Source organism: Clarias gariepinus, chromosome 22, assembly GCF_024256425.1.
Source record: "Clarias gariepinus isolate MV-2021 ecotype Netherlands chromosome 22, CGAR_prim_01v2, whole genome shotgun sequence".
Classification (NCBI taxonomy): Eukaryota; Metazoa; Chordata; class Actinopteri; order Siluriformes; family Clariidae; genus Clarias; species Clarias gariepinus.
The window spans coordinates 3,778,036-3,799,730 of record NC_071121.1 but is presented as its reverse complement, the minus strand read 5'-3'; the positions used below and the strand labels follow the sequence as shown (position 1 = coordinate 3,799,730).

The 21,695-nt window shown below is 36.6% G+C and overlaps 1 protein-coding gene across 2 annotated transcripts in view; it reads left to right on the top strand.

Annotated features, from left to right (window-relative positions):
* frmd4bb (FERM domain containing 4Bb) overlaps positions 1-21,524 on the top strand; it is a 43,090-nt gene extending 21,566 nt beyond the window's left edge. Inside the window, exons 11-24 of one of the 2 annotated variants that reach the window (XM_053482199.1) lie at positions 1,033-1,119; positions 6,778-6,854; positions 10,511-10,649; positions 11,295-11,433; positions 11,829-11,962; positions 12,140-12,256; positions 12,872-13,100; positions 13,308-13,364; positions 14,857-14,995; positions 15,094-15,255; positions 15,345-16,066; positions 16,841-16,976; positions 18,200-18,312; positions 18,502-21,524. In XM_053482199.1, the coding sequence (XP_053338174.1) occupies positions 1,033-1,119; positions 6,778-6,854; positions 10,511-10,649; positions 11,295-11,433; positions 11,829-11,962; positions 12,140-12,256; positions 12,872-13,100; positions 13,308-13,364; positions 14,857-14,995; positions 15,094-15,255; positions 15,345-16,066; positions 16,841-16,976; positions 18,200-18,293 (2,232 nt within the window). In that variant the 3' untranslated portion in view covers positions 18,294-18,312; positions 18,502-21,524. The remainder of the gene's footprint in view (positions 1-1,032; positions 1,120-6,777; positions 6,855-10,510; positions 10,650-11,294; positions 11,434-11,828; positions 11,963-12,139; positions 12,257-12,871; positions 13,101-13,307; positions 13,365-14,856; positions 14,996-15,093; positions 15,256-15,344; positions 16,067-16,840; positions 16,977-18,199; positions 18,313-18,501) is intronic. The other variant, XM_053482200.1, reaches the window with a different exon arrangement.
* Positions 21,525-21,695: the final 171 nt, after the last annotated feature.

Below are 21,695 nucleotides of genomic sequence, written 5' to 3'. Positions count from 1 at the left end.
ACCTAAACATGACCACGTTTGAGGGTCAGGGGTAGCTCAGTGGTTAAGGCCTTGCACTATGGTATTAAAGGTCCCAGGTTCAAACCCTCTGACCACCAAGTTGACACTGTTGGGCTCATATGTATAATGAAAATTTTTTTAAGTCACTGTAGATAACAGTGTCTGCCAAATGCTGTTATGTAAAGATATAAATGGTGCAAAATTATATTTTTGTGCAAATTTCACCATTATGAAAAATAGTCTGGGAAGAATTCATGCATGTAGCAGAAATCACAGTGACATTAAGGAGCTTTAGGGACAACAAAAAGCAACACAGACCTGAAATAATAATACAGTAGCTGGTTTCATAGCACACAGGCAAACCTTTTTTTTTATATGACAAAGTCAGATACACCTCATATTCGCTTTATTTATGCCTATTAAAAAGTATTGGCACCCTTAAATAAATGGTTATTTATTTATTGGGGCATAATTTAACAATACTTTTGAAAAAAGTATTGGGACACCTAGCCTAAATACCATTTTTGTCATAGACCTTATATTTGCCTTATTATTATTATTATTATTATTATTATTATTATTATTTTAAGATTAAAGTACTTGCAATGTTGGCATCAGTTTTATGCACATGTTGCACTATTAGACTGATGTACTGAGACTCAATCTCACCTGCCAAGAGACTTAATCTAGGGAGATCATGAAGGTTACAACAACAACAACAACAAGATAACAACTCCAAACACACAACCCGAAATAGCACATGACTGGATATAGTGTATGCACTGGAGATATATTAAATAACAACAAGAAAAGTGTATAAATGCTTACAGTACTTCCCCTCTTTAATATGAGTCACTCAGTGAGTAAGTAGGAATGTAAGTAAGCAAGTAAATAAAAGAATAAATAAACTTAGACCCTTTGGTGAGGATGATTGTGAGCAACACAATGCGTGCAAATTTTGTTCAATTTCATTTTCTGGTAATGTTTTTTAAACATTGTATTACTGTATGTTTTTGTGTTTTGTATCGCCAGGATAAACAGGGCATGCCGTGGTGGCTCGGGATCAGCTACAGGGGAATCGGACAATATGACATCCAGGACAAAGTCAAACCCAGACGGGTAAGAGAGAATATTTAAATTTTTAGATTTGCAAGGTTTTAATTTTATGTTTTTAATTGAATATACAGTAAAGTTTTCTGCATAACTTTCCACCACTCATAAAATTATATTTACCAACATTCATGAATCTGAGTTACCCAGAACAGATGTAAACCAATGTAGAAATATAACATTAAGGTAAACGTGGGTTAGTCTTCTTAGCCCTAAGCTAAATAAATGTATCAGTTCATTAACACACACTACACCACTGCACGATAGATGTGTTAGAGCACGTCGGACCGCTGAAGGGTGTGTTAATGCGCAGATGAGGTGAATCAGTGTGTGTTTAATCAGGAAACAAACTGAACAGTCCAAACACACTCCATCATTCGTCATCATCGTCAGTTAGAAGGGCTTTTTAAATACAGTGGCTTGCGAAAGTATTCATACCCCTTGAACTTTTACACATTTCGTGACGTTATAACCACAAACGTACATTTATTTTACTGGGATTTTAAGTGATAGACCAACACAAAGTGGCACATAATTCCGAAGTTTGACAGATAAAAAATCTGAAAAGATGTGACGTGCATTTATATTCATCCCCCTTTATTTTGATTTCTCTAACTAACATCCAGTGGAACCAATCGCCCTCAGAAGTCACATAATTAGTAAATTCAGTTTTCTTTATTTATGAGAATTGCAATCAAAAGTCCTTGTTTGACTTGAACACAAGTTGTAATTCTACTGCAAACACAAACAGACAGAAGGACACAAACACACACACACACACACACACACACACACACACAGAGAGATCGACCTATTTACAGACATACAGCTGGATCGACAGACGGATACAGAGACAGAGAGAGAGAAAGAAAAACATAAAGATGTAGAGACGGACAAATACACAGATGCATACAGACACACCCAGAAATACACATTTAATATCAGACAAAGTTAGAAGTGGAAGATGATCAATAAGCAAACTCCTAGCATGCACACTTTATGTTTTCCCTACAATCCTCTCATATATCAATGCATGTCTCGCTAAACTAAAAGACTGCTAATAGACAGCGAGCGTGTCTCAGGTGATTGATTGCATTTAGAATAAAGAGGACATTATGTACATTTCACTCGTTACTTCCCCGCCCACAATGTCCCAATCCAGAGGATGAGTCACGGCACAGCTCTGTTGGAGGAAAAACCTTTTTCGGACGCGACCCTAAGCTTCTGGATCAGTGTTATGCAACAACGAGATAGGAATGCCAGCTATTACATACAGAAAGTTCTACTTAAAAAAAAGAAAGAAAAAAAACATTCTTTCTATTATTTAACATTTCTCTTACTTATTATTATTCCAAGCAATTAGAACAGATCTTAGTAAGGAATAAAGCGGAACAGGTCTTTGGGTTTGTAGCGAAGACACGGTAGTGTGAAGTAGAACTGTGTGACTTCATCCATTATGCAATTGAATCAGTCTTTTGTTGGTTGACTCATTCAAAATCTAATCAATGGATGAGTTATTAAATCAGTATCAATTCACACTTTTTGAATCATATATTTAGGTTTACAAACGAATTAAAATAGGTTAAATTGACAATTTATTTCATAAAATACGACAGCCTTTACAAAGTAAATACCAACCGTTTGCATGTTTTGCACAAACTCGCATTTTGCGAGACTATCACATCATTTTCTCTCTTCGAGTTTACGGGCAGTTCGTGCAATACCACCACCTACTGGCCGGGAGTTTCCAGAAGACGCTAGAGGCAAAATATATATTTAAATACTATAAATTACTATAATTAAAAAAAAATACTTTAAAGAAATATAGCTGGTTAAAAGAAATCAGCTGTAGTGTGAAGTCATTAGCATAGTGAAGATTTATTCTCCCATACACCCTGCAGGGGTTATTCTGTTTATGTCGAGGCAATCTGCCAACAGAACGCATAGTTTACATTATTAAAGTACAACATGGTGTCATTTGTTTTATCCATTTATAGTTCTAACTTTAGTCATATTGTTTCCATCAGCATTGCTGTTAGAAAACACTATTTATCACTAAAACAGCCAAGTAAACATTGTCCTGAAATACAATCAATCAACACAAATATTTCCCTATTATTAACACCCTACTGGTTTCCTGGTGGACTAGTGGCTGACATATGATGCTCTCAAGGCTGTGGCCCGGGTCCAAGTCATAGACAAGAGGTTGAAACCCTGGATAGGTTTCCTGAAGAGTGGTTTTAAAGCTCAACTCTGGTCGCCACCATCTTGGCAGGAGATTATTCTGCCTAACCCCAGTTAATCCTTAAATTGGCAAATGGGTGGAACAAATGGACCCTGTCATGGCAATGTGGCAGCGCTGGGATTTGAACACACAACCTTCCGATTTGCAAAGTGAAGCCTTAACCAGTGAGCCGCTACGACTCTCTCAGGCAGCTCACTCTGCTTCTAGTTTGAGTTTAATCAGTTTGAGCTGTAGATCAGAAGGTTGTGTGTTCAAATCCCAGATGATTAGGAAACAGCTCATTCCCAGGCACTTGCATGTTAAACACCCCACATACTGTATATAAAAAATAAAATTAAAGAAACATTTCACAAAAAAGTAGTTCTTGATGTGATGAAGGTTTGTCTAAACAGATGTTTAGTTACAATGAAAGAAGGAGTCTCCAGTGTCAGTGTCAGACATCTTGTAACTTTGTAACAAACAATACATTTTATAAAACTGAAAAATACTCCTGAAGAAATAAGTTTAAATACAATGTTTTTTCTGTCTAATTAACATACTGTAAGAAAGAAGATAAAGCGAGTCTGGTCAGTTTGTAGCTGTTACAGAACATTGTCAGTGAGAACATTTAGCGACCAGTTGTCCATGCTGCTCATTTTTAATTACAAGTTACATTACTTTCTAATGTTAGTGTCACTTGTTGTATTTACGTGACACTAACATTAGACAGTAATGTAAATTGTAATTTAGAATTTAGAATTTTAAAAAAGTCAAACTTTTGTTACTTAATACTGAAAGTATGTATGCAAACTACTGTACGTGTCAAATTATGCCAGGTAATTGAGCTTACATGTAAAGTCTGATACTGATGCAAGACTAAATCAGACAATGCAGAGAAAAAGAGAGAGAGAGAGAGAGAGAGAGAGAGAGAAGTATTTGGAGGCAGGTCTGGCTCTGTGTGCCTTTAGGGTTTCATCAAACCTGACAAGACATGCTAAGGACAAACAGCACAGCAGCACAGCAGCGTCCAAAGCGGCGTTCAACGTGATGGATTTTGCATTTACTTTTGGAATATGACAAATTAAATAAGTAAGCTCTGTTTATTCGTGTCGTTAGCTATACTAAGACTTAACATTATCAGCTTAAAAAAATATTTACAACAGAATTGTTTAAAGCTACAAATATTCAAAGCAAAAGTTTTGCTGTGTGTAATTTATTATAGAAATAATAGCATAGGCAAAGATCATTCTCGATCTTAATCATGAGACGTGTACTACTAATAATAATACTCATGCTGTTTAAATGTATTACTAACTCTAACTATATGTGTGTGCGTGTGTGTGTATAAAGGATATATATATGTATAAACTTTAAACTAGATGGTATTATGGCTTAAAGGAATAGTCCTGTTAAAATATATGTGACCTAGTCTATGAAAACGCAGCTAAAGTCATCTTTTGTGATTCACTGTTTTCTGCATTAAACCATTCTACACATGATTTTAGACGTTAACTGGGTTTTCATAGACTAGGTCACATAATATCCATATGTATCCATAATAAGTCTCATATACAGTATAACTCGAATTGTATATTGTACATTTATATATAAATATTTGCACACAATACAGTATAGGAAATTCTACATAGTATTTGTATTCTACATTATGAGGCATTCATAATGACGCTGCAGCTGAACTATTGCAACCGATTATTCAGTAGATTCATTTTCTATTATTTTAGCTCTGACTAGTGCAACTGCAAATCACATGTTGGTGATAGTTCCACAATTTATCATTTCTAGATTTTCAACTTAATACTACGTATATAATACTATAATACAATGTATAGCATATTCACTAGTGCTCGGATACCATTAACCTAAAAAGTTTTCTCAGTACGCAGGAGCCATGATCAGACTGCTTGCTTCATGTCTGAATCACTGACCTCCCAGGAACTCCTCTAATGGCCCATGTGGAGTTGTGTTGGAGCGAGGTCAGGGCTGTACGGGGGATGTGGCAATAACTCCCAGCCGAGTTCCTGTAAAGTACATGTAGTGTTGGTGAATGAATGTGTGTACAGTTCCCACAGACAGATGCGTAATCATAAGTTAGCTGTCGATTTTCAAGGATCACCTTATGGGGAATGACTGCAATGTGCTCCATTCTTTAAATCGTTCACCATTCGAATGTTTTAGTGCGGCTAAGAGTCTCATCACCGTACTGTACTTCTGTAAATGTCAGTCAGTTTCACTCCTTCATTCAGCTAAAATTTCATCACAAGTCCTGAGAGTGAGGTACCAGTATGTGAGAATTTGCAGGCCAGTGGTTAAAGAGTGTCGAAAGGGTTAAAAGAAAAGGAAATCGTGTTTATTTTGGAGACTTTGATACCCAAGTTTTTTTTTAAGGATCCATTCAAATTGAATTTAGATTCATACTATGTACAACCGCTACACAAAATCATTCATTATATGCCAGAATGTACAAGTACACAGCTGTGTCCAAGGTGAAGCTGTAACTTTTTAGACACGACGAAGTCGTCAAGATTGGAGAGTTTGCGTTTTACGGTTAACATCACCGAGGTTTTTGTCTTACAAACCTCACAAATCAGAAAAACAGAAGTGAATGGAAAACTATATAATATAGCTTAAGAGATAAGAGGTGCTAAGCTGACGTTCCAAAACATTATATAAGACGTGTTATCCTTTTATGAATAGTTTTTTTAATAGACTTAAATCATTGGTTCAAACATCTGTAGCAGAACAGGACTGAAACACTTCAAGTTATGGAAAACTAATCCAGGTTGGGATGATAAACGTATCTCAGCTTCATCACACCTTAGACAAGAAGTATCAAACTGTTATAGGGAAATAATGTTAATATACACATTATAACATAATATGTAAAATTCCCAATGCCCAGAGGTGTCCAGATGTTTAGGGACTGTAGTTAGAAATGTAGCTCGCGTTATATTTTTTAGTTTCGGTTCAGTGGATACCCAAAATCTAGATAGTGGACATTCTGAAGTGCGCCGTTCTGCTTTGCTCTAAACATTCTTCATTACAAGTCATTGAGACACCCGTGATGACCCCAGACACTTTTTTGTTACCCATTGTTTAGAAGGCATCAACGCTTTAATAACTTTGAATGAAAAGACATTAACATTGTTTAGACATCAACTGTGTGCACTACGTCATACCTGTGTGAGTCCGCTATCTAGATATTTCTGCACGTCATGATAGTGATATTTTAAACTGTTTATACATATATTAATAATGACTGAGACAGTCTTCAGCTCGGCTCAGACAGACAGAGTGACTCACTTAACTCGGGAACAAAAATGCACCTGGAGAGAGATGAGTTATACAGTTAAACATTGCTACCATATGACCACACACACACACATACACACACTTATACACACATTGTCTCTTCTTTTCCCTAGTTATTCCAGTGGAAGCAGTTGGAGAATCTATACTTCAGAGAGAAGAAGTTTGCTGTAGAGGTGAACGATCCCCACAGGTCAGAATTTAGCTCTATTTGTCTACTTAATGGTCAAAATTGTGTGTGTGTGTGTGTTCATAAAATGCTAATTGATGCCATTGGAATGTATCTGTATGTTAGTCAGCGGGTCAAGACCTTGGCATTGCAATATCCTGTCTGGTATCAGGATCATATCGGAACAAAAACTGTTCACTAGTTGAAACATGAATATGAGAGTCTAATACCTCGATGGTACGCGGCACAAATCCTGGCATAACTGAGACATTTCTGCCTGGGACGGAAGCTAAGAATACTTCCTCTGAGACGTGTGAAGCCAGTCAACTGGATCCTTTCAAAATGTTGCTCATGCTAAGTCACAGGGGAGTGTAAGAGACTCAGAGGACAATGCTATTCACCCAATTCCACATACACGACCTTGAACTTGCACATGATGGCGAGCGTCACTCTGACAGGCAAGAGTGAGAACATGGGGGTGGACAATCACAGGAGACAAAATGATGTCATTTCACTGAAGCCAGTTCAAGTAAAAGTGGGCTTTTCAAAATGATATCTAATCTAATCTAATAAAAATAGAACAATATAATATAATATAGCAGTAATTATAAACGTTGCAACCTGGAGCTTTAGGGAACAGCTGATAGCAAAGATTTGTTTTGAGTATACCAATAAGGCACCTATGACATTTAATGGCTGGTCTGGATATGTTTTACAGATATCTGTAATTCAAATCTTCCTAATAAAAAAAAAACTGAAGACTTTTCTCCCATCCCAACTGTCAATTCAGATATCCACAACGTCAGTCTTCCAAAAACCAATGATGTCAACTTTTTCTATTAGGTGTTTAGGGCATTTCTTCACGCAGATATTTTTAAGTAAATTTTAGATATGCACAACATGAATTGTGGATATTTGCAGGTAAATTATGACTATCCGTCATATCCATAAGTTAAACATGCACTACCATTCAAAAGTTTTAGAACACTTGCAATTTTTTTTTTTTGTTTTTTTTTTATTTAGTGATTTATTTTCTACATTCTACAACAATACTGGAAATTTCAAAACCATAAAATAACACATATGGAATTAGGTAATTACGTAACAACAAGAAAAACAACAGTTAGTTGTTATTTTAAGACACAGAGGTCAGCCTTTCTGTAATAGTTCTTGCAAGAACAGTATTGTCGAGTGCATTTGCAAAAACCGTCAAGCACCATAATGAAACTGGCTCTCATGAAGGCCGTCCCAGGAGGGCGAGACCAAAACCTACCTCTGCCACAGACGAGAAGTTCATTTAGAGTTATCAGCCTGAAAAATGACCAATTAACAACCAGCACCTCAGATTAGAGGCGTTAAGAAGTCTTTACAGAGCAGAAGTAGCAGACACATCTCAATATGTTCTCAACTGTTCAAAGGAGATTAATGCATTTTCTTGGATGCCTTCAGCATTCCTTTACAATGTAGAAAGAAATAAAAATCAGGAACCATCATGGAGTTAGAAAGTGATCTAAAACTTTTGAACTGTAGTGTGTATATCAAGTCTTTTTAGGTATCGGAAATTGTGCATTAACTAGTCAAAACAACGTTATAAATGTCTTGAACTGAAATTGACTTGACAATATCTCAAACTGGAATTATGAGTCCTAATTTAGTATTAAATATCTATGTTTAAGTTGTAGATATATTGTACTGACTTTTGAATTGAGATATCTCAAACTGGCGATATCTTCAGCTTTCATTCTGCCAAGTCAAAATGAAATTAGATATCTTGAAATAGGCAAAACCCTGTCACAAGTTATGGCAAGTAGGATGCAGGGCTTGCTGTAGGCAGGAGCAGCCTGCTATTCAACCTGAAGAATAAACTCACTACGGAAGGCATAGTGTTTATACCTGAGCAGCATGAAGACCAACTTTAATTTTTATTCTGTCTAGTCAAAACTTTATTACAGATATCTGAAAATGTCATTTAGGATGTGTGACAAGTTGAATGTTGTTTTTTCAGTGATGTCATCAAAGATAACTGTAACAGTTTTAACTAATCAAACTAATTAATTAGTCAAAACTAAGTTACTTAAATATTATTGATATCTGTAATGTTAGTTCCATAATCTGCTGTTTTACCTCCATGGGGAGATTAATATTTTTTTAGACTAATATTTATGCAGTGCTGGTCCCAGGAACGGTTAGAAAAATGGGAAGGTTGTGTCAGGTAGGGAATCTGGCATAAAACCTGTGCCTAGGTGTGTGTGGATCGCCACCGCTGTGGCGACCCCTTGGCGGAAATTTCTCATCAAAACATCAAAGAGTCAATCTTATCTAATAGTAACAATCTTTAAATTCTCCCATGCATAGTAAACTAATATATGTTTAGCTTCTTAAAATAAAACTTTGAAGAATATTTATGGATGGTCATGAAAATAAAAATAAAACCTGGCAGCAAGGTGGCTTAGTAGTTAGCACTGTCATCTCACACCTCCAGGGTTGGGAGCTGGAACATTGCCTCCTGTCAGTGTGCATGGAGTTTTCACATTCTCCCTGTGGTTGGTGGGTTTACACCAGCTATTTGGGTTTTTTGCACTGTGCAAAGACAAACACTAAAGACTTATTGGCATTTCCAGATCTCCCGAAGTACATGAGTGGGTTGCCAAAAGTTGAAAACCTGAGTGGTAATGTCTCTCAGTGGTAATGTCTGATGAATGAATAGATGGAAATATAATCTGTAAAGTTCAAGGTTGCGAGACTTCTCCAGTTAGCAACCCTAGTCACAATCCTCCAGTAAGACTTTACTTATTTGCCATAAAGTGCATTCAATAGGACTACCTTTTGAAAAGTGCATGTATAGTTTGTGAAGAGTTGGAAGAAATTTCGATATGTCTTACTGTCTGGTCTGACTTTTATTGTTGCCATGGAAACAGCTATAAAGTAGTACTGAAACTCAGACTTTTTTTAAACTAATAAAAAAATTGTCTGATCTATTTTTTTCCCATTTTTATTAGACATTAAGATTTCAATTATCATTCTGACAATCAGCTTAAGATTAATAAGGTCCTCTTTACTCAAGTAGATATTTTACTTTGGTCTTATAAGAACAGATGTAATGGCACGGTGCATTTGGAAGCTGAGCAAACAAGTTTGTCCTAAGGAGCTTTACTATATATTTATATAAAGCATCGAAATGTAGACAGGGCATGACTTGAAAATCGACAGAAGAAACAATTTCTTGCACAAACCCTACATTTATCTTATGTGTTCTGTCATCTCGTTTTCAACTGTGGAGGATTTTTTCACTAAACCATAAAAAATATACACGTTTGTTTTGGAGGGAATCCAGACACATTTCAAGGGCAGAATTTATGTTTATGTGCACACGCTGAGTGCAGGCTTAGTCATCAGGATTTTTTATGGTTTTCCAGGAAATGACAAACTGAACAAACAGTTTTTCCCAACTGGCTTTGTAATTACTATGGACAAAGTTTTTTTTTTTAATGTTTTTAATTTCCCTACAATAAATGAAAAAGCAAAGCAGAAAACCCATTCAATACAAACTCAGCTATAATACAGACACTTATATGGAATTGTTGAAAGACTGAACTTTGCCCCCACAGCTACTGACTAAATAGTGCATGTGGCTTAAAAGTTGGATTTAAACCGTGCAAATGAAATGTGTGTGTTTGCAGGCGAGCAGTGACTAAGCGCACATTTGGACAGACGGGCTTAGTGATCTATACGTGGTATGCTAATCACTCTTTGATCAAAACCATCTGGGTGATGGCCATCAGTCAGCATCAGTTCTACCTTGATCGGAAACAGAGCAAGGTCAGTGATATGGCTGGACACACAGGCATACACACACGTAACACGAAGTGAGCCGGCAGTAGTGCTGAATCTTCCATCTTGATTCTGTCCCGATTTACTCAGTGTACTGTGTCTGACTAAAGTTATCATCAAAAAGAATAAGTGAAAATGCCCCCGAGTGGTAAAGTGCCCGCCCTATCATCCGGAGATCGCTAGTTCAATTCCCTGGGTGATGAGGTAGCCTCCCATAGCCGGGGGCTTGGAATGAATTGATTGGCTGAGTCCTCTCAGAGGAGCAGGATGGGAGACACTCTGCACTCTCACATCAATCGTGTGGTGCTCCAATGGTGCGTAAGGAAACACGTGATAGTCTTCTTTTAAAATGTCAACAGGTGCAAATTTGCAAGAAACACATTGTCACATTTATATCTACAGTCTGATTTATTTCTATGTAACCTGTACTTATATAGTTGTTTAATATTTTAATTTGAATTGGATATATATATACAGTATACACACATAAAAGTATATTCATTTGCAAAAAAAATAAAACAATTATTTAATTATACAGTGAATGATTAATGAGAAGAACTAAAAGGTTATGGTAGGTAGGTACAGTAGGTCTTTATAGGTTTTCAGGAGAGTTTTTCACGTCTTCCTCAACAGGCTAAAATGACCGCGGCAAGAAGTTTAGGAGACATTGCTGTGGATCTGACTGAAAATGGAGCTGCAAAAACCACTAAACTTAATGTAGGGACCAAAAACCAGCTCATCATGGCCAGTAATGGGAGCCTTGTCTCAACTGGTGGGTACAAATTTATTTCAGTTTACCTGTTAATGAATAGTTTACTGTCTGTTTCTTTTAATATAGTACACAAAAATTAATACATAGCAGGATTAGTATTGTAATTAATATTTAGAAAACATGAATGTTAATAAAGTTGTGCAAAAATATTAACTATGCACTTCCATCTTACACTATTTTTGTAATATTACGGCTACATTATTATATCACAAAACATTTCAGTATCAACGATACTTAGATTTGCTCATCATTTAGTTTCTTACTACAATCAATATTTAACAGTTTTCTTAGTTTCCTTTTTTCTTACTTATCTACAATAATTAAGTCTAATTAAGTACAATATGCATATTAAATTATACTTGTGATTACTGTATTTTCCCTAAAATCATTAACAGGTTCTGCAGACTCTGAGATGAACGATGAGCAGAAAAGAGAGAAGCTGGCTGAATTAAGGGTAAAAGAGAAAGAAATTCAAGCCGTACTGAGCCACAAAATGGCCGAGCTGAAGGAGATATGCCTTAGGGAAGCTGTAAGAATACTTCTCTTTTATTTTTAATGTTACATACACTATACTTCTTATTTTCTTTAATTATTTTTTATACATTGTGGAAAGAATTTAAATACTGATTTGAGATATATATTTTTTTAGAATATATAATTGCTACTATATGTTTTCACATGTAATGTATTGTGATGTTTTGTTCAGGAGCTGACTGGTAAGCTCCCTAAAGAGTACCCGATGGGTGCAGGTGAGAAACCTCCTGGCATCAGGAGAAGAATTGGAACATCTTTCAAACTGGACGAACTTTTCCCGTATAACGAGGTTGGTGCTATGATTTTTATAAAACCTCCTTTGTAAGTATTTGCTAAGTTTTTTTTTTTTTTTTGCTTTCCTGTTATTTTCTGATAACTTAGAATTGGTTTTTATTTGGATTTAAATATAGTGAATCTATTTTGAAGTTGATTTAAATGTTGTTTTTTAGTCCATAATATGAATTTGTATATAAGACTTTAAAACAAAAATAAAGTTGATTAATTTTTAACAGAGTTGAGAAATTTGTAAAATGTTCACTATTAAGTATTTATATATGATTTAATATAAAGATTTTTCCCCCAAAATGTTGATGTTTATTTAAATCAAATTACATTTTTAGTCTGAATCTGAATTTGATGTAATTCATCTGATTAACTTTTATCATTAACATAATTTGTTTGATTATTGTAAAATTGATTATAAGAACGAAAATTTAAACTCTGCTTAAAATACAGCAATTTTAAGTAAGTTGGACTTTTATATCTTTTTCAATTAAGATTATTGACAGATTTTAATATTCAGGTGTTTAGCCAACAGCTGGCTCTTAGGAAACAAAATTTTAAGAAATGAGAGGGGGCTTAATGTACAGTACTGTAGATGTCTGTAAATATCTGTTTTACGCAGGATCCATACCTGAGGAACCTGGAGAGTCGTTTTGCTCTACAGAGGAAGATCGTAGAAGCAGCGAAAAAGCTAGCTTCAGAACACGACATCGGCAAAACGGTGAAGAAGAAGAGGAGGAGGAATTGCCTGGATGCCATGCAGAAACTTCAGGAAATCGAGGATGAGATGAACCGTTACCGTGTAAAGAAGGGCAAGAGACCCACTCAGAGAGCCTCGCGGATCATTGCAGGTATGTTTAGAAAGGTGTCCAGAAAGTAAAGTACAAGCTAAAAGGGATCAAAAGTAGCACTGGTCTTAATTGCAAAAGTTTTATTATTATTAAGAGTGGGTACAATTAACAGTTCATCTGTAACCTTAAGGCTCACACACACACACACACACACGCGCGCGCTCACACACCTAATATCTTTCTTTTCTTTTTTTTGTTTTTTTACAGAAGAACTGGGTCAGTCAGAATGCAGCTCCCTTTCTGACAGCATCCCTTTGGATGAAAGTATGTGAGAAAATAAAGCTAAAAACCTGTCATTTCAGTAGCATTATAGTTATCAAAGCAGCTAAATCGAAACATTTTAGCTTTAAACATAAGATTTATCACATTTCACTTCACTTTAGCAGCGTGAACTATTTTCATGGTTAAAATTAGCATTCAGTTAAACATTTTCCTCACAGATACTTATGTAAGCTCATTTTTCTGCCACATAAAGTAAGGCTTGCTTACATTTTACATACACAACTTGTGTGTAGGGGGGGAAAAATATTTACCTCAGCAATTTGCTAAACATTCCTGCTAGCATTTTCAACAGTCTGCTGAACATCTTTGACCTATTCCTGTTACATTCAGTTTAAGATGTGTGCTATGTTGCTAGGTTTGTTAAAGATAAACACACAAAAAGAACTTTAAGCATTCAACTAAATTCAACATCTTTCCAATTTTTCTAAGCAGCTAGCAAAACATTTCAGCACATTGAATTTAGCAGTATAAGCATTTTAGCGTTTTCTCATGCTAACATTGTTTATGTTAGCAGCCTGGTAAACATTTTTTTTCACAGATAATTTGTTGAAAATCCTTGCTCATGTTTTGGTGACGAACTTTGTGAGCCTTGCTCGCATTTTTACAGCTTGTGTTTATTTTATAAGGAAAAGCATTTACCTCATTAGTTTGCTAAACATTTTTGCTAGCATTTTAGCAGTCTGCTAAGCATTCTTGACATATTTCAATTATACTTAACTCAAAATGTATGTTATTTTTGCGTTTTCTTAAGCATCTAAGATAAGTCTTACACGACAGATTTATCAACTATTCCTAAGGAGCTAGCAAAACATTTCTGCTACAAATTCAGCAGTGTCTCTAGTCTCTCTAGCAATGTAAAACATTCAGAAAATTGTCTCACAGATATTCATTTAAAAAGACATAAAAAAAAATACAGCCACATAAATTTTTATCCTTAATAACATATTTACAGATTTTGTTTTTTTGGGAGGAAAAATATCAACTGTTAGCTGACAAATTTCTGCAACATTCAGTTCAAAATATTTTGCTAAATCATGCTTTTCTGTTACAAACATTCAGACCAGCCACTGCTGTAATTTTAAGTAACTGCTGCAAAGGTGTTACTTTAATTGTTTTGTTGACCACAGGTTTTTTTTCTGATATAGCAAATTGCTAAATATTTGCACTAAAACATTTTTACTAGTCACATAACAAAATGCTGTATAATTTTAATACTAGCATACTGTTTAGCAGCTATATACCTACACCGTAAGCACAAATTAAGTTAGCGAGTTATTACACAGTTTTACTAAATATTGCTTAACATCTTATTAAATATAACACCTGTTCAATTAAATAGTAGACTTGTTATGTTTTGTATTTAAGCAGGAATTTTTTTCTTTTTTTTACTGGCAAATTGTTAGAAAAAGTACAATATAACTGTATAATAGAAATATCTTGAAATGTCTTCTGTCATGTGTGTATGCGTGCGTAGATGATGCTAGTCAGCGTCGGCGGTCTCGCTCCCTGCAATGCTCTCCGTTACTCAACGCTCCTCCCACGGTCAGCCTGGACTATGATACACAGAGACGATCCTCTGAGAGCGACACACACCATGACACTGCACTCAGCAGGTGTGTGTGTGTCCTCAATATGATGTCATCCTTTTATTAATATGTCCTCTATTTATGATCTTGTCTCCTGTATTTTGTCTCCTCTTTGTAACCGGAAGACTGGAGTGTGATGGTCAGCCTGGTTTGTATTACACCTCTCACGATGCCTCCTCAGCCAGCAGCAGTCCCTATAAAACCGTCCCTCGCAGGCAGGCGGAGCTCCAAAACGTTGCACAGACCCTTGCCCTGACCCGTAACGCCTACAGCAGCAGCCAGCTGGGGTACTGAAGCATTGTGAAATTTGTGACTTAAGCAGCTAATTTCCATTTAAAAGCAAGTTTTCTGAATAATTTTTTTATTAAACTGGCAGGTCTGACGGTCCAGGCCACGCATTCCGACATCGCAGTGGAAGTTTGGAGTCTCAGTCCCATTTCCTTTGTTATTCCAGTTCGGAGAGATCCGTTTTTCCAGGTCGCCGTAGCAACAGCAGTGAGATCCTGGATGATTGTTCGTCGTGCACAAGTGTGTCCAGTGCCGATTTTGGCCCTCCTTGTCCTTCCACTCCTCCGTATCTCATCCCTTCATCGCTCCATCACCAACCCAACACAGGCAGCATGCCAAACCTGGTGCCCCACCACACACACACTCATGCTCACGTACAAACTCACCCACGCACACCATATAGCCCTGCCGCATATTATGTACCCGGCTATGCCACTTCTGACTATGAGCCATACGCTAATGCCAGTGCTAATGGTGCTTACGTATACGAGAATGAACTCGAAGGACACTATAATGTCAACCCCTCATATCATGCGCATGGATACCATGGAAATGGGCGCAGCAAGAATTATGGGATGGTGCACAATCCATATGCAACACTGAGACCTCCAAGAAGCAAGAATGAACTGTTGGCAAAAACCATGCAAAAAGCGTTAGTGGTGGAGCATCTTAGAGGCTGGTACAATCGAAACACTGCGGGAAGGAAGCCGGTCTATGGCTACGAATATGATCGAGGATACCAACATCTGGGCTACCAAACATTACCAGCTCCATTTAGCAGATCCAGTAGGACCAGCTCTTATTCATCAGGTAACGGTGTATCCACTGAAAATCTCTTTAACTGAATCTCAGAAAATTCCTCATTACATACCTAATGAGTCAAGAAAGTGTGAACTGTGTTTGAACACAGCTGACTAAGTTTGCAAGCTAACACCAGGTGTGAAATTGATGCTTATACAGATGGCCTGGCACATCCAAACATAAATAGCTAAATATTCACATAGTCAGCTGTATCCCAAATACAACATATCACTAAATGGGGAATTGCGGTCTGGTTCCAGGCCAAATGGCAGTTCTATCCAAAATAAAAATAATTAATATACCAGTAATCTAGCACCTTTCCATCAAGCTGGGCATGGCTGTACAAGTCACTCAACAGAGCCAATCAACCCAATAAATCACCGTGTATAGACAGAGTGTGCAAAAAAACTGAAAGTGATGTACCTATAAGCTGGCTGCCAGCCAGCTAAAAACTTACAAGAAAACAGAAGTGAACGCACCATAGGGCATGGCTTACTCCAAAAAAAAAAAGGAAAGTAGACTATGAAACCGAACCTTTAAAGATGAATGGACCGATCAATATATGTTTATTCTTCCTGCAGGACCAGTTTGTCTCATATTTCCAAAACCATGGGGATAATAAAAAGCTCCGCTATGAGACAAAACACTGGTCATTTGAGCAAACATTAAGGCTTATAAATACCTGACTTTTTTTTTATTCAGGACCCCTGCCATACACCATATATGCAATCTGATTTCCTGCATCACCGTTACATCATCTATTCTACATTTGTCCTGTTGCAGTCTCCTCTACAGCTAGTGGAGGAACAAACTGGCACACGAATGCAGATTTGGGGCGAAGTGAGAGTGAAGTGGATGGAGACATCACCCCAACATCCCAAAAGTCCTTTGCTGGAGCCTACAGTCCCACACGCAGCAGGTGAGGGAAAATGTTTAGCAAGAGAAAATGTTCCGCAAATGATAAATAGAGTTTTTATTAGCTTGCACAAGCTGTATATTGTGCTTTGTGAAAATTGCTGGAGGAAATAAGCAAATTCCAGCATGCTTGGAGTATTTAGGTGTTTCAACGAGGATTAAGACTTGACGGTGGATTGTTAGAGGTGGGTGCCTGGGTTCCAGAGAGGGTTTAGGGATGGTGTGTAAAGTGGAAGGTCATGTGTTTGGGTTTCAGCAAGGGTTTGCAGTTGAAGGAGTAGTGGTACTGGTCAGGTACATGGGTTTAGGGAGAGTTATGGGGTTGGGTGTAATGTAACGGTTTGATGTTTGTGTTGGGTTTCAGCAAAAGTTTAGGGTTTGTTGATAGTGGTATTGGCTGACTGCCTGGGTTTCAGTAAGGCTTTAAGGTTGGTATGTAGTAGGACTGGTCAGGTGTTTGAGATTCAGTAAAGTTTTAGGTTGGTTTGTAGTGCTACTCGTCAGGTGCTTGGGTTTCAGTCAGGGTTGGGTGAGTTGTGCACTGTTACAGGTTAGGTGTGTAGTAATCCATGAGGGATACAGATTACTACACACCTAACCTATAACAGTGTCTGGTGTGTAGTAATACGAGTCGGGTATTTGGGTTTCTATAAGGCTTTAAGATTGGTCTCTAATGGTACTGGTCAAGTGTGCTTAACTTAACTGTTTGTGTTTCAGCCAAGGTAAGGGGAGGGTATTTAGGGGGCTGGAGTTGGTAGGTAGTGTTAGGGGTTGAATGTTTTGGTTCCAGTGAAGGGTAGGGGTTTGCAGATAATGGTGCTGGTCAGGTGTTTGAATTTTTGCATAGTAGTACTGGTTAAGTGTTTTGGTTCCAGCATATGGTAGGGGTTGGCCGATAGTGATGCTGGTGAGGTGTTTGAGTTCCAGTAAATATTTTGGAGTGGTTTTATAATGTTATTGGTCAGGTGTGTAGGTTTTAGTAAGGATTTGGGTTTCAATGAAGTTTGAAAGTGGTTTGTACGGGTTACTGGTCACATGTGTGGGTTGTAGTGAATGGTTGGGGTTGGTGTGTAATAGATTTGGCCAGGTATTTGGGTTTCAATGAGGTTTTTGTAGGAGGTTAGTGGTCAGGTGTCTGGGTTTTAGTGAGGGTTTGGGGTTGGTGTATAGAAGATCTGACCAGGTAATTGGGTTAATAAGTGAGTTTTGTGTTTGCCGGTGTGTCAGGTTTCCTACTGAAGGCAGTCCGTCCAGGCGCACCGATTCTCTCCCACACACTTCAGAATGTGGAGATGTGTTCACCAATGATACAGACCATTAGAAGAAGCACAACATGACGGGTAAGTTCTTAGCATAATTATGTCTCCCAGATGTTTTCTATTTTGTTTTTGGCTTGTTTTATATCTAGTACATTTGTATATTTGTTTGTGACAAAAGAATTTTCCACACAAGAAATAAAGTTCCATCTTATTATCGTAGTGCACATGGATGCTACAGTTTATATTGCAGCATTTTTGTTTGTTTTACAGGAGGACCAAATCTCTACCACAGCAGCACAGCACACATGGGGTGACCTGTCTTCACCTGTTTCCTGTAAAATGTAGAAAAGGGATTTTTTTTTAAATCGTGCCTTGGAATGACCAGTTCAGTCAGAGGGGTTTTAATCAGAACTTGAAGATATGGATAAATGGTGATAAATAAAATATTACATGCCAAAAATGTTAAAAACATTCAAGTAATCCAAGTTTGATTAGCGGTATGGGTTATAATCCAGTGATGCTTGTGCTGTGTATTTAACTAAGACTTTAGTAAGCACGCATCCTCTTTTTAAAAACTGATTTATTTGGCTAATATCAATCGTTTCTGAATGTAGGCTGCTGGCAGCCAGACAAAAAAAAAAAAGTGAATGAAAGAGACAACGGCTGTGTCTCAAATATGATGTTTTTGTGAGCTCTGTAGGGTTAATATGCAGACAATGCACTAGAATTTCCAAGATAGAAAGGGAAGTGTGCTCTCTTTATAGCAGAAGCGAACAGATAAATTAGAGGGCTTTCAAAAATGGCAGACAACATACTGACTGTTGCAACAAAATAGACACAAATTAGGTGGGAAAGATTTTTGCGTGGCCATTTTTTCCCTCTGGAGGCTCAATAATAGATTTGATTACTTATCGTCAAACATACAGGTGTTAGATAGTCCAAGGAAAAGTGTATAGTGTAGACATAAAGTGCACAGAGCACAATTTGAGAATGAGCCTGTAATGAAAGCAACAATTAAAAAAAAATTAATCTTAAAAACACCGCACTGAGCAAAAGTCTTGAGCCCCCCAATACACACACACTTCTTCATATTAAATTAAATTAATACATTAAATAAATGAAAAAAAAAGGCAAACAGATGTTTTACTGTGACAGGCTGCAAAGTGCCTAAAGATGCAATGTAAAAATTGGTTGTTTATGTAACAACCTCAGCAGCGACCTCGTTTCCCCTCTCATCTGTTCCACCCACTCATGCATTCAGCATCACCATTATGCTAATCACCGCCTGATCATCTGTCATCATCTGTTTCTCACTGGTTCATGCCTTAAGTTAGATGTTCGTCTCAATGACTTGAATTATTCATAGGTCACCGTGAATAATTGTTAAAAAACAAAAAACATTCCTCTGAAACTGGTTGGGTACGGGGACTGAACTGGAAATGACACCCATGACAGTCCTTTAGGAAGCCTGGAGAACTAATCCCAAAATCATATTAAAAATACCTGAATGTCTGACTCTTTGAAAGCAAAATATAAAGAAATAAAGGGGGGTTCAAGACTTTTGCCCAGTACTATAAAATAATGCTGAAACGAACTAGTATTAATTATTAAAACTTGTAAAAACACCAAAATATAATATTAACATAATCCAAATGCAGATTTATGACTCAGAACCCATCCAAGTACTGATATAAAGTGTGTGCAGGTCAAACAAGACACATAAAGAACTTTAATATCACCATTATCATGGGTTTTGGGATTGCCTTGCAAACATCTTTAAAAGACATGGGCTACTTAGGCACCCTGCTCCCCGGGGACGGCATCCACGCTAAGATCACAGTCCTTGGTGATTACCATAGTATCTCATGTTACGATTATCGGTGCAGAGATTTTGTTTTTGGTGAAAATGATGAAATCTAGCCATATGAAATCAAGCTGCCTTTTTACAGTCTGTGTTTTAGTCCTATAGCACTGTTTTTGTAGATGAATGAATGTTAAGATGTCAGGAGAATTAGTAACGTCCCCTGACTGTATGTACGAAAGCAAACTAACATCTAAAAAAAAAAAAAACGAACAAAAAAACATAACATACATAAATATAAAAACGGTCCAACACTCTGAGTGCACAACAACCGAATATCGGCAGTTATTAAACACTATGTAATATAATGTAACATAGCTAATTCATACTACTCAAACTAGCAAAGTTTTAAAAATCAGATTGGGTTGTGCACTCGGACCTTTAGACCCTAAATGAGGAAAAAAAAATAAGATGAAAAATTTAACAAGTGAGGCTTGTTCTCTTCTTAAATGTGTACACAATATAAAATATAAAAAAATAAAGAATGGCAAAAGATTCATTGATGTGATAAGATTTGAATGTGTGACAATATTCTTTACAAGGAACTGCATTATAAAACCATGAATTTCCCCTCAGAATGAAAAGTTTCAGTGTTTTAAAATGACTTTAGTGTCTATATTAAGAAAAGCATGCAATACAAAAATGACCTGAATGGATTTATTGACACAAGAAATTTAGAATTTCTACAATTCTTTTCAGAAATTTATTTTCAGATTTATTCAATGGCTTCTGATCAGATTAGAAAATTTAATGGCAATGTGGTTTAACAGATAAGAGATATTGATAGCACTATTTATTATCTACTAGTAAAAATATCTATATAGTAGTATTTAAAATCTGTCCTTCTCCCAGCTGTGTTTAATAGGCAACTGGATCATAAAGAAATAAAATCAGTATCCCAAACAAAATTTTTATCCCCAAAAGTTTTTTTTTTAGTTTTGCCCTGAAGCTACAAGGCTAGTGTAGCCCACAAGTAAGGCAAACGGGGAGCCTCAATTTAGCACGATGCAACAGGTCACTTTTGTTTTGTATCTTGCTTTACAAGCACAAACTTCACAAAAATCATCTTAAAACACAATGTGAAACTAAAAAAAAAAAAAAAAAAAAGTTTTTTATTCTTATTTAAATAAAAAGTAAAAACTGTGGAATGTTCTTGTAAATCAATCCTGGCTGATCGTTCCATGCTGGAAAACATGGACCTTTTATTATTATTATTATTTTTAAACTGAATGTAACACCATGGCATTGTGTTTTTCTGTATCGTCGTCGTGTGTTGTGTCAAAATGCATGTGCTGTACAAATGCTGGACTTTAAAATGCTTAAAAATGTTTTTTTTTTTTTTTATTCCATCCACCTTTCGTGGTCATTGCTCAGTGATTGTCGATTTTTATCTCAGACAAACATAATTAAAAAACAAAAAAAATGCAGCCCATATTGTGTGTGATTGTGGTTGAGAACAAAAGAAGCTGTTCGTGTGCATGATTTCTGTTTAGCCCACACACACAACTAACTGCTAGTGGACGGAGAGGGGACATTCGCTGAATCTTATTTGATTAGAACGGCTTTCCCTCATTTTAAATCGAACGCAACAAGATTTGTTTGG